Raw genomic sequence first — 14,191 nt, forward strand, 5'->3', positions numbered from 1 at the left:
CGCGCCCGCGCGCGGCCGCCCTCCCCGCCTCCCCCCCTCCCCGCCACCCCTTCCCCACGTGACCCCGCGCCGCGCCGCGCCGCCGATTGGACGACCCGGCGGCGTAGTAGTTGCGACGCGCCGGCGGCGCGGGGCGCTATTGGCCGGGCGGCGACGGGTGGGAGGTGGTGCGGCGCCCCGCCCCCCCCCTTCCCCCGCCCCTCACCCCCCCCCCCCCCTCCCGCCCCGGGTGTGCGCGAGGCGGCGGCGCGTGGCAGCGGCGGCGACTCCCGCTGGCGGGCTGCGAGGGGCGAGCGCGGGCGGCGGCGACCCCGACCCCGACCCCGGCCCGGGCCGGCCCCGCCATGACCGACTTCAAGCTGGGGATCGTGCGGCTCGGCCGGGTGGCCGGCAAGGTGAGCGCGGCCGCGGCCTGAGGGCGCCGGGGGGGGCGCGGCCGGGCGCTGCGGGCCGGGCTCGGCCGCGCCGGGCGGAGCTGGGGCGGGGGGGGCGGCGGCGGGGTTCGGGGCCCGGCCGGGAGCGGTGCCGACGGGCCGCGCTGCCGCCGTGGCCGGCGCGGGAGGCGGGGGGGGCGGGAGGCGCGGGTAGTCCGGCCGGTGCCGCCGGCAGGGGAGGGCCGGGGCGGGGCGGGCCGGGGCGGGCGGCCGGCCGCGCTGACGGGGTCCGGCGGCGGTGCGTTTCAGACCAAGTACACGCTGATCGACGAGCAGGACATCCCGCTGGTGGAGAGCTACTCCTTCGAGGTGAGGGGCCGCGCCCCCTGCCCCCTTCTCCCCCGCCGCACCCCTCCACCCCCCCACCCCTCCCGGCCCGCTTCCCCCCGTCCCCCCGGTGCCGCCTCTCGCTGCCCCCCGGCCCGCCTGTGCTGCCCGCCCTCTGCCGCTGCTCCGCGCGTGTTTTGCACGTTTCTTCACCGGCGATACCCACTCCCCTTCGCTGTACCCCAGGAACCGACCGTCGCCCCCCGTCTCCCCACCCCCCACCCCCCCCCCGCCGCCGCCGTCCGCGGGCGCCGGGGCCCCTTTCGTCGCCTCCGGGACCAGCGGATCCCGCGGGGGCTTCGCCGGGGGCCGGTTTGCAGGGTTCCCCGGGGGGGGGGGGGGGGGGGGCAGGTACTGGCGATCTGTTGCTGAAAGGGGTTTTGGTTGGGTGGTTTTTTTGGTTTTTTTTTGTTTATTTGTTTGGTTTTTTGTTTTTCTTTTTTTTGTTGTTTGTTTCTGTGCAACACGCTTAAATAGAACCGCTTATGGAAGCACTTTGCCCCCTGACTTTCCTGCTTTGGTGGAGGGGGGGAGCTTGAAATTATCGAAATGCCAGTGTGAATGCTTTCCAGCAGGAAAGGTTCTGCTTTTTTGTTTTAGATGAGTGGTACTTTAAAACAAACTAATTCACTATACAGTTTTTTGTTTTCAGCTTTCTATTTGTATACCTTTTGAGAACCAACAATTTGTCTTCCCTTATTTGGTTTGGGAAACTTTAAAAACTTTCACTCTGCACTCTGTCTTAGATGAGAAAAACTTTTTTTACTGTAACTTATTATGGGACCAGGAAAAATGTTTTCTCTTAACATCCACTGAAAGAGGGTATTACTACCACAGCTTTGCAAGGGAGAGAGTTCTTGATTACAAAATCTAAAACTAAGGGGTTTTTGGAGGAGGGACCGTCTTTTGCTTGGTGCTTGTAGCGCAGCGGGTACTTCAGAGCTGCTCTTAGGAGTTTTAAGTGCGGTGGCAATGCTGCTACCAGAAAACACTGTGTTTGCCCATTCCTCCTCTGTGGTAGCTCAATGTAAGTGTGTGCTGTCACCAAGCATGGTAGTACACTGTGAGTATCCTAAATTTGTCTCCTCCTTAGTACAGTTTGTGAGCATTAGCGCCTGCACAAAGTTACGGAGTGGAGGAAAGAGGGCAGGACCACTCCTTTCACTAGCAACCCCTAATTAGATTGGTAGAGAGCAACATTGAGAACAAAGCCTTGGTGGCTTGCTGATGGCTGTACAGAAAATCTGCGCCAGAGTGGAGAATGCATCCTGGCCCTACAGGCTCACAACTGGATTGTTGCTGTTCTTTGTCCAAGCGGGACTCCTGCTGTGCACAGCCTCCTTTCTTCCCTTTTCCATCTTCGTAAATGACGATAGCAGAGCTGGTTGGCTCCCCTTGGAGGCTTGAAACAACTCAAATTCCATTAAGGTCAAGTGACCTCTAGGAGACAAGTGTTAAGTGTTGGGCCCTTCCTGTATCCCAATGGAACATGTGCTCTGCTACTCGGTGTTGGATGTTCTCACAGCCTTTCCCTTTTTCTCTAGGCTCGGATGGAGGTAGATGCTGATGGAAATGGTGCTAAAATATTTGCTTACGCTTTTGACAAAAATCGTGGAAGGGGATCTGGCCGTCTGCTGCATGAGCTGCTTTGGTAGGTATCGTAAGGAGAGCTAAAACTTTAAGGGTTCACTTAAAGGTGGAATTTGCTGCCAGCAACTTGTGTGTTGTTTGATTGCTCTGCTTGTAGTATTTTAAGTCTTCTCAGGCAGCTTGCAGCTACACTGGGTTGGAAACCCAGCACAGGGGGTGCCCATAGATCTTACTACGGTTTGGTTTTGCACTGAGCCTTCAAACAGCCGAGTCCCTGTAAAAAAGTTATTCCCAGGGAAAACAGTGATAGGTGAGGAGTATTCTAGTAGAGACTGTTTAAATCTGAGAAATGCTACTAAAACTTCATTCAGTTCAGGGGTGGGGGAACCGGGAACTAGCTCCATTTAATAGGTGAAGACTAACCTTTTAGGTTTTTTGGGTTTGGTTTTGTTTTTTTTTTTTTTTTTTTTTTGTCCTGTGATAATCAGGTACGTCTTATTGGCACCAGTGAGAACTGGCAGAGCACTGGAGAGAGATAGAACCTCTCATAACTTAAAACTTTGGGGTTTTTTTGTTTGACCTTCTGGAAAGCTGCCTGAAGTGATGCTGATGATGCTTCATCAGCTGCTACATCTTATTTTCCATATTCTAAGAATCATTGCTTGATATCCTTTGTAGCTGCCAGTTTAGATTCAGAGGGCAGCTTGCTTGCTTGTGAGAAATTAGTTCATCTGGTGAACTAATACATTGCTCTCTCTAGATATGTTCATGGGTTTGTAGAAAAGACGGGGTATGCTGAAGAGAATTGTTATTTCTTTTAAAAGCCTTTTTTGAGAAATTAAGCATGTTTTCTGTTCAGTTCCATAAACTATACTTAGAAGTCGTAGTGCCCAAGACATAGCTCTGTTTTCGTTATTGTTCCAGGTTACTTCTTATTCCCCAAACTTAGTCCCTGTACAAGAGGAGGGAGATGGGAAGAATATCGGAGACTATTATTATTATTTACAATCTGCTCATTAAATATGGATTTTAACCTGCATCTGTTAATGTTTAATCTTGTTGCACATATAACTTTGAAAATTATTACAAAGTTGGCTACAGTATGTGGGGTAAATCACTGTGAGCTACTAACTGTGAACCTCATACAGTAATAATTGTCACCTGTAAGTAGCACTAAACAGCACCTTAAAATTATTCCAGCTGACTGTTCAAGGCTGTGTAGATGATGACAGTCCAGCTGTTTGCTTATTACACAGCCCAGTCCTTGCCTCTTCTGGTTCATTTTACTTAAATTAGGAAATAATTCTAATGTATTCAGTTACGTAATTCAAATTGTGTCACTCTAGCATGCACTGGTGTTAAAAATTCTGAGATTGTGTGTGTAATAGGGATTTTTGAAAGTCACAAAGGCAGGGCGTAAACTGTCAGGCAAGCAGAGCTGCAGTTCTGAACTTGCAAAGTCAAATTCTTCGACTAGAAAATTTAAGCTGTTTCTGTAAATTCAGTTTGATCCCTTTGAGGGTGTAAATTTTGCTGTGATCTTTAATTACAAGCTAACACAATGCAGGTTAGTATACCTTTGTGACTGAGTTTCCTAATATCTTTAGAAAGTCTCTTGGCTACAGGTGCTATGTAGTTACTGCTCCTCCTAAACAGAATAGGAACATTGTTCAGTTTTACTTACCTGCACTGGGGACTGCTTTGAAAACAAAATGGAAATGTATTTTAGTGGCAGGTCCTGAAGGTTTTGGAGCCCTTGAAAGATAGGAGATGGGCAGTAGCAGTCATTACTCTTTCCAGTGCCAGCCTTACTTCTTGGGTGAATTAAAAGCAAAGAACTTGAATTACTGCAGGTGCAGGAGTGTAACTTAACTGTTCTCCCTCAAACATACTCCAAAAAATCAGCGCACTCCGAAAAAACTAACCTGACTGTGTGCTTCTGGTTTAAGATGAAGTGAGTAGGCATGTGTTGGATACTGTTTCCAGTAAAGCAGATTTTAAATTTTTTAAAATTTTTGTTTTTTTTAAAATTTTGTTAAGCAGGTATCATTGTTCACGTAGTATGGCCCTCCAAATAGGCAGCTGGTAGCTACCAAAGCTGCGGCAATGACAGGGACCTTCTCCTGCTCTTCCCCCAAAGCCCTCTTTCTGACCTCTGCAGATAGTGAACTGCAGTACTAAATGGGAACCAAGATCTGAAAAATACCCACATCTGCTACAAATATTCTTTCTGGAAGAACTTCATGCAGACTCTCCTGTGCTTGCTCTGTTTTCAGGATGGACTCTTAGCTCCTCCAAAGCAGGATTTGAATGTCTCTGGCTAGGGACCTGCAGAATAAGTCTGTTGTCTTCTTGCCCTGTTCCCTGTATAGAAATCCCAGCTTGATGTATTTTGGCTGGGTGTAGTGATGTTCCCTGGGGAATAGCAGCATCAGGAGATTAGTCATAAGTCACTAACTGCGTGTTCAAAAAGACATCTAAGACCCAATTTCCTTTTTTTTTTTTTTTTTTTTTTTTTTTTTTTTTTTTTAGAGCACTTATCATACTGCCTATAATCTACTCAGTTATGGCTCCTGTTGACTTGAATTGCTGTGGTCTGTGCTTGGTACTTCTTATCATGGGCCTTACTTCTCAAGTTAGCTGCTGAAATATAAAAAGAACAGTATCCAGTTAATTCTCTGAAAAGCTTTGGTTTCAGTGTTTTGCCTGGCATCTTGCATGAGCTCAGGTGTGGTGGTAGGGGTAGAAGCTACAGCTCTGCAGGAGAGTTGGCTGCATTAGCAAGGCTGTTTCTTCCATGAAACCTGTCCTTCACTGCACATTTTTGATTCGCTTCTGGAGATGGTCCATGCTGCGCACTTTTGAAGCGTAGGTCTAGGGAGAGGAGTAGTGCATGCTTGGGCATTCAAAGGTTGCTTGATTGTGTATGGAGAAAAGGGACCATCCTGAATTTGCCAATACTAATTCTGGCATCTCAGTCGAGTGGTACTATTAACGCTTTCACTGGTCATTAGCCAGCCCCAATTTCCATGCTTACTTTAAGATCTTTGTCACTTGAGGTAATAGAAAAACTGACAGCAAATATATAGACAAATGTGGGTTTTTTACAAAGTGAGGAAGACGGGTTCACTGTGCTAGTAAATTTTACCAGTATTTGCTTATGGGGGTTGTGGGTACAGAGCTAGACTTTGTAGGAGCAGGGGTAGGCACGTGCTACTCTGCTGTGACTTCCTGGTGTCATGAGCAATCTCTTGTAATTCTTTCTTTTCCCCAACTCCAACCTTTCTTAAACTCTCATTATCTAATCCATTTAAAAAATATTTATTAACTTGGTCTAAGACTCCCCTTCTCTGTTTCCCCTCCTGCACAGTTTGCTCTTGCTCTGAACTTCTGTCTCCTCCTACCAGGTTCCTCGTTCATATCTATCCCATCTCTCTTGGCGCTTTGTCCTAGTCTCAGTCTAAGAACCTTAACTCCTGCCCTGTCTCTGTGTCTGTCTGTGATGTTCACCTTCATCCTTTTGTGTCCATATTCCTCCTGGGTTCCCACTTGTAGCCCTCACGGTTCCTGATTTCCTTTGCCAGACCCTCTGGTAGCCTTCAACAGTAGCTTTTCCTCCTTTAGGGCCCCTTTCAGCAGACTCCTTTCCATAGCTTGTTTGCTTTTGTGTGTGGTTTGTTGGTTTTTTTGTTGTTTTGTTTTTGTTTGTTTTTTTTCCTTCCTTCCCCCAAAGAAGGATTTTATTCTTTTTACTTTCAAAGGGGAGAACTTCTCCCTGTTCTGTGGAGGCCCAAAAGACTCCCTAGCTCTGTTCTCGTGCAGGGCTGTCAGTACAGGAAGAATTGCTTTGCCTACGAACTAGAGCATGGGCTGTGAGTGCTGCGTGTAGTGTCTCCAAGGGAATTTTACTCATTAAATTCTAGGAAGTTTTGGGGCATATGTGGATTGCAAGTGTTTTCCTTTCCCCCAAGGTATATAATATAACTGTATCTGGATGGATTTTGACAAAAGACGACATTTTTCATTGTCAGTCACATCTAAATAAATTTCCCTGTTTTGCTGGAAAATGGTAGAGCTTTTTAAAGGGGGGGGAATTGGGAATTTTTTAATTTGGGCAAATAGTATCTCTTCAAAATTGGATGAGCCATTTAAACTGAAATATTCAGTAAACGCTGAGCAGGAAGCAGCATGCAAACTAGACTTGGGTAAAGTTGTAAGTAGCTGTTGGAACAGTCTCCTAGAAGGATATGGTGGGTAACCCTCAGATAGCGCTGTCAGTTTTACATTGTCCTTTGTTGCTGCCAGTATGTTCTCTCCATGCTGTGAAATTAATCACGGTGTAGTGAATGTACCAAGACACAATTTCTGTCCAAGCCTTACTTTTCAGGTGAGAAAGGGATTCCTGCAAGAAGTGGTACGGAAACTTGTCCAGGCATAAGGGTGCTTGACAGCGAACTTGATACTTCTTGAAACGGAGAAAGGCGAGATAAAAAGAAGGTGGAATGGGAAATTAAAACTGTTAGAAGGCAACAGGGAAGAATCGAAACAGGACTTAATGTGTAGCTATCCTTGCTAATAGTCCTCCTTTGGTTTTGAGCAACTCTTAGATGTCTCTTGGTCAATTGTGGAGTCATTGCAGACTTTGTGTTACACACAATTAGAGTCTAAAAAGCATTTGCATACTTGGTGAAACCTCTGTCCTGTTGCTTGTTAAGAGACATTTCTTCATACCTAACAAACTCTGTGACTTCACACCTGCGCCAAACTTGCATAAATGTGCTGGATAGAATTTCCCATTAAAAAAATAAAGCAGTATTGGCACCTTTCAAGTCTGCTCTGTGGAACACAATAATTACATAGATGCTCTTGCAGTAACTGCACTAGTAGTCTCTGGAACTTTCTTCGCAATATGCTTACAATTATAATATACTATGGTTGTCTTTTGATTCAACTCTTTTATAATGAAAATAACATCCTAGAACAAGTCTCTTCCTTCTCGGAGTTGATATATCTGCAGTAGCCACTGTAGTCTGTTGGCAACCCAAGTTTTACTGCAACTGTTCCAGTGACACCAGACAGCAGGCTAGAATGCAGTGTTTCTTCTGGAATTAGTGTGATTCTTTGCTTTTTAGCTATGGAGTCTTGTTCACCACTGACCTACAAGCTGTTTTTGTCTCCTCCAGGGAGAGACACCGGGGAGGGATTGCTCCTGGATTTCAGGTGGTACATCTGAATTCAGTGACAGTGGACAACCGTCTAGACAATCTGCGCCTAGTTCCTTGGGGGTGGAAACCCAAAGCTGAAGAAATCTCTAGTAAACAAAGGTACGTGGATATTTGGCAGGGGGTTGCCATAAAAAAAAATTGAGAATATCGTAAATTATCTCCTTCCTTTAGTGATTTTCTTCTTGGCAGAGCCTTTTTTTATTTGACCTTGGGCTACTGACACATCACTATGAGTCTTAGCTTCCTCACCTGGGGAACAGAGTTAATGCTCACTGCGCATGGTAGCTGTGAAGGGGCCATCTAGCCCCATGGTATTCTAATGTAGCGTCCTGCTGTGCCAGATGTTGTCACCGCAGTGAAACGGGAAGCCTGCATTCCCTTCCACTTGAGTGATGGCATCTGGGCATGCTGAATTAAGTCTGCAGATTTTACTGGCTTGTGGCTATCGTCCTCAGGCACCAAAATTTTAACACAATCTGTAGAAGTCAGCAGCTGCAAAATGCTTACACTTGTAATCGTGTATTTGGGTTGAAACCAAATGAGTTCCTGGGATCAGCTTCCATTGCCTTTTCACTAGTAGGTTGTAGGAACTTCCTACATGCCATGTTGCACTGATGCTACTCAAAGCACATCAAACTCTTAATGCCAGGATGGATTTGGTTAATCTATGATGTAACGAAGGCACGTTCATTTTTGGTGGGAGACCTGTAGACTTAACATCACACTGTACGCTTCTCTTGAAACACTTGAAGCACCCGTAAGATAGGGATGTTCAGAGCTTATTAAACTGATTTTGAGAAGATGTAGTGAGTGGCAATGATGCTACAGTGATGCTTCCAACGATTCTGGGACTTCCAAGAACAAGAAACAAACTTCAAGCCATTTACACAGAAATAATTTTGCTTGATATAAGTGTTTCTTGATAGATTCTTTCTTATGTTTTTTTCATTTAGGCTAAAATAATGCTAAAAATATCCAATAGATAAGTATGTGTAGTCTGAGGCTTAACAGGCTAAATACAATGTTAACGCTACTTACTTTATTAATTAATTTGGAATCAGTTTCCCTGTATGCTTATTATGAATTTATGGACAAAACTTGTACCTGTTTTTTACAGGGAACAAAGTCTGTATTGGCTGGCAATCCAACAGCTTCCTACAGATCCTATAGAAGAGCAGTTTCCTGTACTGAATGTAACACGATATTACAACGCTAACGGGGATGTTGTGGAGGAGGAAGAGAACTCATGCACATATTATGAATGTCACTACCCCCCGTGCACAATGATTGAAAAACAGGTGTGTGCAAAAGAGTTGAAAGTAAGCATGTAATGACTCAGGCTACCGTGTGTGTCCAGGGATTTGTTTCTTAAAATGTAAAGTTTTACGTGTGCCATTCAGTTGCTAAAAGCAATAATTCTTTTTAACTCGGGTTTTCTTTGGCATGAATCACTATGATAATTTTCTGTTTGAGAGAATGTAATTTTGGATTGGAACAGTAAATGACCTAGCGGTTTACTGGGAGGAGTGTGATTTCTGCAGTGTACGAAAAGACAGGTGGACACATTCCTCTTGGGACCCAGAGCTGGAATGAGCAAGCAGCTGTATAAGAAAAGAGAAAGACTGTAAGAGGGTTTGGGCAGTAGTGAAATCAAAAAATAACATGCTTAACCTTTCATGAGAAGAGGGTGAATGTGAGTGGCCTTTATTCAGGGGAGAGCTGGGAGGAAAGCTAGTTCTAGTCCTTCGCTGTAGGTAGATGAAACGAAGCAATATATATAGTGAGAGAATGGCAGAGAATTAGATGTCCAAGTGCTGTGCCTCTTTGTCAGGCAGATGTCCTTATCTATGAATAAGAAGGGCTTTTCTTGTGATAACAAATGGCGAGTAGGCTAAAATCTTTGTGTTTCACTTTTTTCTTTGCAAAAGGGAACGTTTGCAAAAATGGTCTTAAATACTCGCTATTTGAAAAAGGGTGAGCTTTGCCTTTTATTTGGGTCTGCATACGAAAGCTTCCTGGGTAACTGTAGGTTTGGCAATGGCTGAGCTTGTGCAGCCCTCCTAATCATTTCTGAATTTAAGATGTTTGTAGTTGAAAACAGAACTTAAGTGGACAAAAAAGTGGCACTGTGAGAACAAATGTGAAGCACTCAAATATTTTGTCTCTTAAACCCATTGTGCAAGACCAGCTGTGAAATCAAACAAATGCAATCACTTCGAAAGTCTTTTGCCCCTCTGACAGTCATGGTGGGATGGTCATGTTTGCGATGGATGCAAAAGACCTGCTCATAAACCTACTTGGGAAATGATGTAGGGGTGCTCCTTAGTACTGAACAGGCTCACTAACGCTGTCTTGTGTTCTTCCTAGTTACGTGAATTCAATATTTGTGGCCGATGCCAGGTAGCAAGGTACTGTGGGTCACAATGCCAGCAAAAAGACTGGCCTGCTCACAAGAAACACTGTCGGGAGAAGAAACGGACCTTCCAGCAAGAGCTCGGACCAGAACGATGACTGGGTGGCACAGGCCTCTTAGCAGCAGGATTCCTTCTCAAAGGCATTGGACTCTTGCTTTTGCACAGTAATGACAGACTGCTTATTGAAGCCAGAGGCACTGAAGAAGAAAAACCCTGTGATGCTTGAGCAGAACGGCTGACTGAGCTAAGCCAGCTCTGACTGGTGCTGTGGAAAGGGATTGGGTCTACCCTTCCAGTATTATATTCTCAAGCAAAAAGACTACTGTGGAGGCTCCAGGCAGGAAGCTTCTCGTTATTTATATGTTAATACGTTTGTAAACTCATGTACAGTTTTTGTTAGAAATTCTTGATAGGACTCATTAACTGTAATGTTCAGATGAGAACACGTTGTTGGCCTAAAAGTTTAAAAAAAAAAAAAAAAAAGTCATGTAGCAAAAGCTTTTCCTCCCATGTGGCTAGAAGTATCTTTGGCAGTGCCAAGGCCGGAAGGCAGGCTCCAACATCAGCAGGTACTCTGGAGAACTCTGCATGGAGGCCGTATTTAAAAAAAAAGAAAAAAAAAAAAGGGGGGTGTGTGTGCAAACAAAGTAAAGGTTGGAATGAGTCATTGTCTACTACTCTAGCTTTCTCCTGTTCCCTTCCAGCTGCTTTCAGAGCACAGTCACACTTGGATGTTGGAAATACCTACTCAGTAGGAACCAATGCACCAGAAACTGGAGCGGGGTGTAGGGGACCATCTGGGATCTGTGCATACAGGCAAGCTATAGCATGTCACTGCCTTCAGAGAAGGGCTGCTGGAGATCGTGCTTTAAGCAACCAGTATTTTTAGAAGGCTGGATTAGCCTTCTTGTTATGAAACCTTTGTATATAAAGTAGTTGTAGGGAAGCTCAGGTAGTCAGCTGTGTGTGGATGTGGTTGCCCTCGTGGCTTCCCCTGTAAGCATAGCAAATACTATAGCGATGTGCAGATATGTTTAAATGATCTAATATTTGGTAATTTGAGTTATTTATTCTTTTTTTTAAGAGATGCCATCAATCCAAGAATCACTTTTTGATTTTTTTTATGTAGTAATGAGTAAAAATAATATGGGAGGAGGATTTGACTTGCAGAGTACACGCCTGTTTTTCTTTTCAGACATTTTGTCATACATAATCTGAAAGTTTTATCTTTTTCATTTTTGCCTTAGAAATACAAGGAATATCAACTGAGTTTCCTGAAGAACTAAATGGATAATTTAGTGCCAGGTGTTAGCCTTGCTTCACAGTAGAAGAATGTGAGCTGCTGAATGCTTAATGCAGAGCCTTTCTCAGAGTGCTTAGTGAAATAGGTATTTAATTTTTTTTTTGTAAAAGCTGTGAAGAATTTTAATTTTTTCAATCAGGATTCACTTTGCCACTTCATGTTGCAATGTTGGTCTTGCTTGTATTCAGTCTTGTCAGAAAAATTGAACTGCTGTGGACTTCCAATATTATATTACATTTCAAATATCTGCACAGGAAGTTCTTAATTATTAGTATTTGGGTGGGTTTTCATACTTTAGCTTGAAGCATCTTAGAAATAACAAAGAACTTCGGAAGCTTCCTGCTGGAAGTTTACTTGGTAGGCACATTGTCAAGTTGCAACTCTTAATTCATGGATATACTGTAACTTTCTGTTTAGGCAGCCTAAAATGCCCTTAAGTATGAAGAAGTCAAGCAGGACCTAATCAAATTTTACTGTAATGGGTGATTTTTATTTTTTTTTTAAGGAAACATTCAATTATTTGCTTTAAATGAACAGCACAGTTTTTGATTAATGTAAAATGGGACATAAGGAGTATTTTTTGTCTTTGAGGTAGTTGATTGAGAAGGGCAGAAGTACTGACTTTTTTTTCTTGCCTTTTTAAAAGGCTGCTATTTGTCATGCCAGTTTTCCATTGTGTTATCAGTAACCATGTGTAGCAAACTGAAGTGCAGTCTTAAAGCGTTTAAACACTTCTGCAGCACTGAGCAGGGAAAATGGTTAGTCCTAATGTTTGTAATGTTGCTGCAATAAGAAACGAGGACAAAGATAGACTGCAGATGAAGTCCTGATGGGGCAACAGGTAGATTCCTCTTGAGCAGCAGATAAAGGGAATGAAGGAAGGGTAAGACTCAAGCTAAAGAGTCTGCAAAACTAGGGTGGTGGGTGCTTAGGGCAATCCTGATCCCAGTGAATGTGGAAGGGAAGGGGATGGGAGGATGGGGTGAAGCAGGCAGGGAGGGAAGGTGCCCACTGTGTCAGAGGTCTGTTAGACCATCAATTGAATGAAAAGTAGCAAGTTGCCTGGACATCCCAAAAGGGCTTGGTGAAATAACACAGGTTCTGATTTCAGTGTGTAACCTTGTGCCAGAGAAGGGAAGTGGCTACAGGGATTTTGACTCTTAAAAAGGTCCTGGGGACTGCAGTAACCATGTCACTGTCTGCAGAACAGTTTTTCCTGATTGGTGTGGGAAGTTGTGTGATCAACAATTCTGGCAGAAGATCTTTGTAATTTACAGAGATCTTCCCTTTTTGTAAGGTATGTCACAAAGGAACCAGTTACACTTGAACATGGCAGCTCTGCTTCATATAGCCAATATGGTTTTTCAGAGGATGAAGCTCATAAAGGACCTTCTTTCCCCTCTTCAAGAAACCAGGCCGACATGGATATCCTCATATGGGCAAGTATTTAAAAAGCACAGGGTTAGAGTACATGGTCACTTACCTTGGAAACAGGCCTGTGCAGTACTGGTAAATGAGCTGACGTTTCACGGGCTTACCCTGATGGAGATAATCTTCAGCTAAGATGCTTCCTCCAGGTAAAGAGAACTGCATCTGTATCTTTTATTCCTTGGTTCTCTGAAGCATGGAGTACTCTGTACACACCCCTGATTCACCTGTGGACCAAAATGAGGCTTAATGATATTTGAGCCTTTAATGCACCCACAAGATTATACTTCCAAGTTTTCCTCTGTGGTGGTGATTTAATTTTAAATGAAACTGGTGAAGGTAAAAGGGACAGCTAGGAGACTTAAATGCTTGCAGGCGGCATGGAGACAGTGTAAGACACCACATCTGGGACAGGAGCAAGTATTTACCACCCATCATATCAGGTTTGAGAGGATGAAAAGAGGTTGGTGTGATTAAACAGCACTTACTCTACACTGCTTGTAGAGTAAGAAAAAATCCTTTATAAATTGAACTTGTGTCCAAATGTAAAAGATGAAAGAATAAGATTTGGCAAGTGAAATGTGAAAAAAAGCAAACGGAAAAAAACAAACCCCAAAATTATGCAAAGGAAAATGGAATATTAAGAACATTCAACTCGTAAAACTGGCACAAATTTGAAAAAATCAGGAGCAGGGAGACTGCCAGAGTCAGTAGATGTGATGCACAGTAAAAGGAAGGTCTGACCTGAGGATAAAATCCCAGCAGGGGGAAGGAAAAAAAAAAAAAAAAATTGTTTGCTGTGAAAGAGCTGGGGGGGTTCATACAGGAATACTTCCACATGGAGAGCTCCACAGAGAATCTGTGTAGAACTGAAGTGCTTTTAGGAGAGATTAAAGTTCAGATGAAACAAGCAGTAACAAGTTGCCAGGACGGTGCCACCTATGGCCTCTAAGGGAGCTCAAGGATGAATAAACCTAGCTATGAGCTGGGATAGTAACCCCTCCCTCAGTACCCATGGCAAATGTGACAAACTACAGCCAGGTGAACGCAGCACTTGCACTTAGCAAATTCATAGATGCTATGATGCAGCATCAATGGGTAAATATCGGGGAAGAGTCAATACAGTTTTCGTACAGGGATGTCATGCTTCAAAACTACTGGAATTGTTCTAATGGCATCAACAAGCAGGGGATAAAGGGGATTTTGTTGGTAGGCTGCTTGAAGTTCCAAAATGCACTTGATCATGACTGCTCAAGGTGCTTAAGAAAGAAAAGCTGCTATGGGCAAAGGGGGGATGTCAACACATGGACAAACAACAGTTTAAAAGACAAAAAATGGAAGAGTTAGAGGGAGTTTTTTTGGGGGTGGAGGGAAGTCAACAGTTGGCTAGCCAATATGTGAAATAATTGGGAAGAAGTAATGAATCGGGAATGTGATAACATCCACTGGTGAGGTTATTCATTCAGTGTA

The 14,191-nt window shown here is 44.3% G+C and overlaps 1 protein-coding gene across 1 annotated transcript; it reads left to right on the forward strand.

Moving 5' to 3' along the window:
* Nucleotides 1-226: 226 nt before the first annotated feature.
* Nucleotides 227-11,697, forward strand: ZMYND19 (zinc finger MYND-type containing 19). The gene is made up of 6 exons (XM_049833059.1): nucleotides 227-395; nucleotides 684-743; nucleotides 2,306-2,412; nucleotides 7,535-7,675; nucleotides 8,694-8,874; nucleotides 9,944-11,697. Exons 1-6 carry the CDS (start codon nucleotides 345-347, stop codon nucleotides 10,085-10,087), a joined length of 684 nt encoding a protein of 227 aa, XP_049689016.1. The 5' UTR covers nucleotides 227-344; the 3' UTR covers nucleotides 10,088-11,697.
* The last annotated feature ends 2,494 nt before the right edge of the window (nucleotides 11,698-14,191 follow it).

The sequence above is a fragment of the Accipiter gentilis genome, chromosome 29, assembly GCF_929443795.1.
Source record: "Accipiter gentilis chromosome 29, bAccGen1.1, whole genome shotgun sequence".
Taxonomy (NCBI): Eukaryota; Metazoa; Chordata; class Aves; order Accipitriformes; family Accipitridae; genus Astur; species Astur gentilis.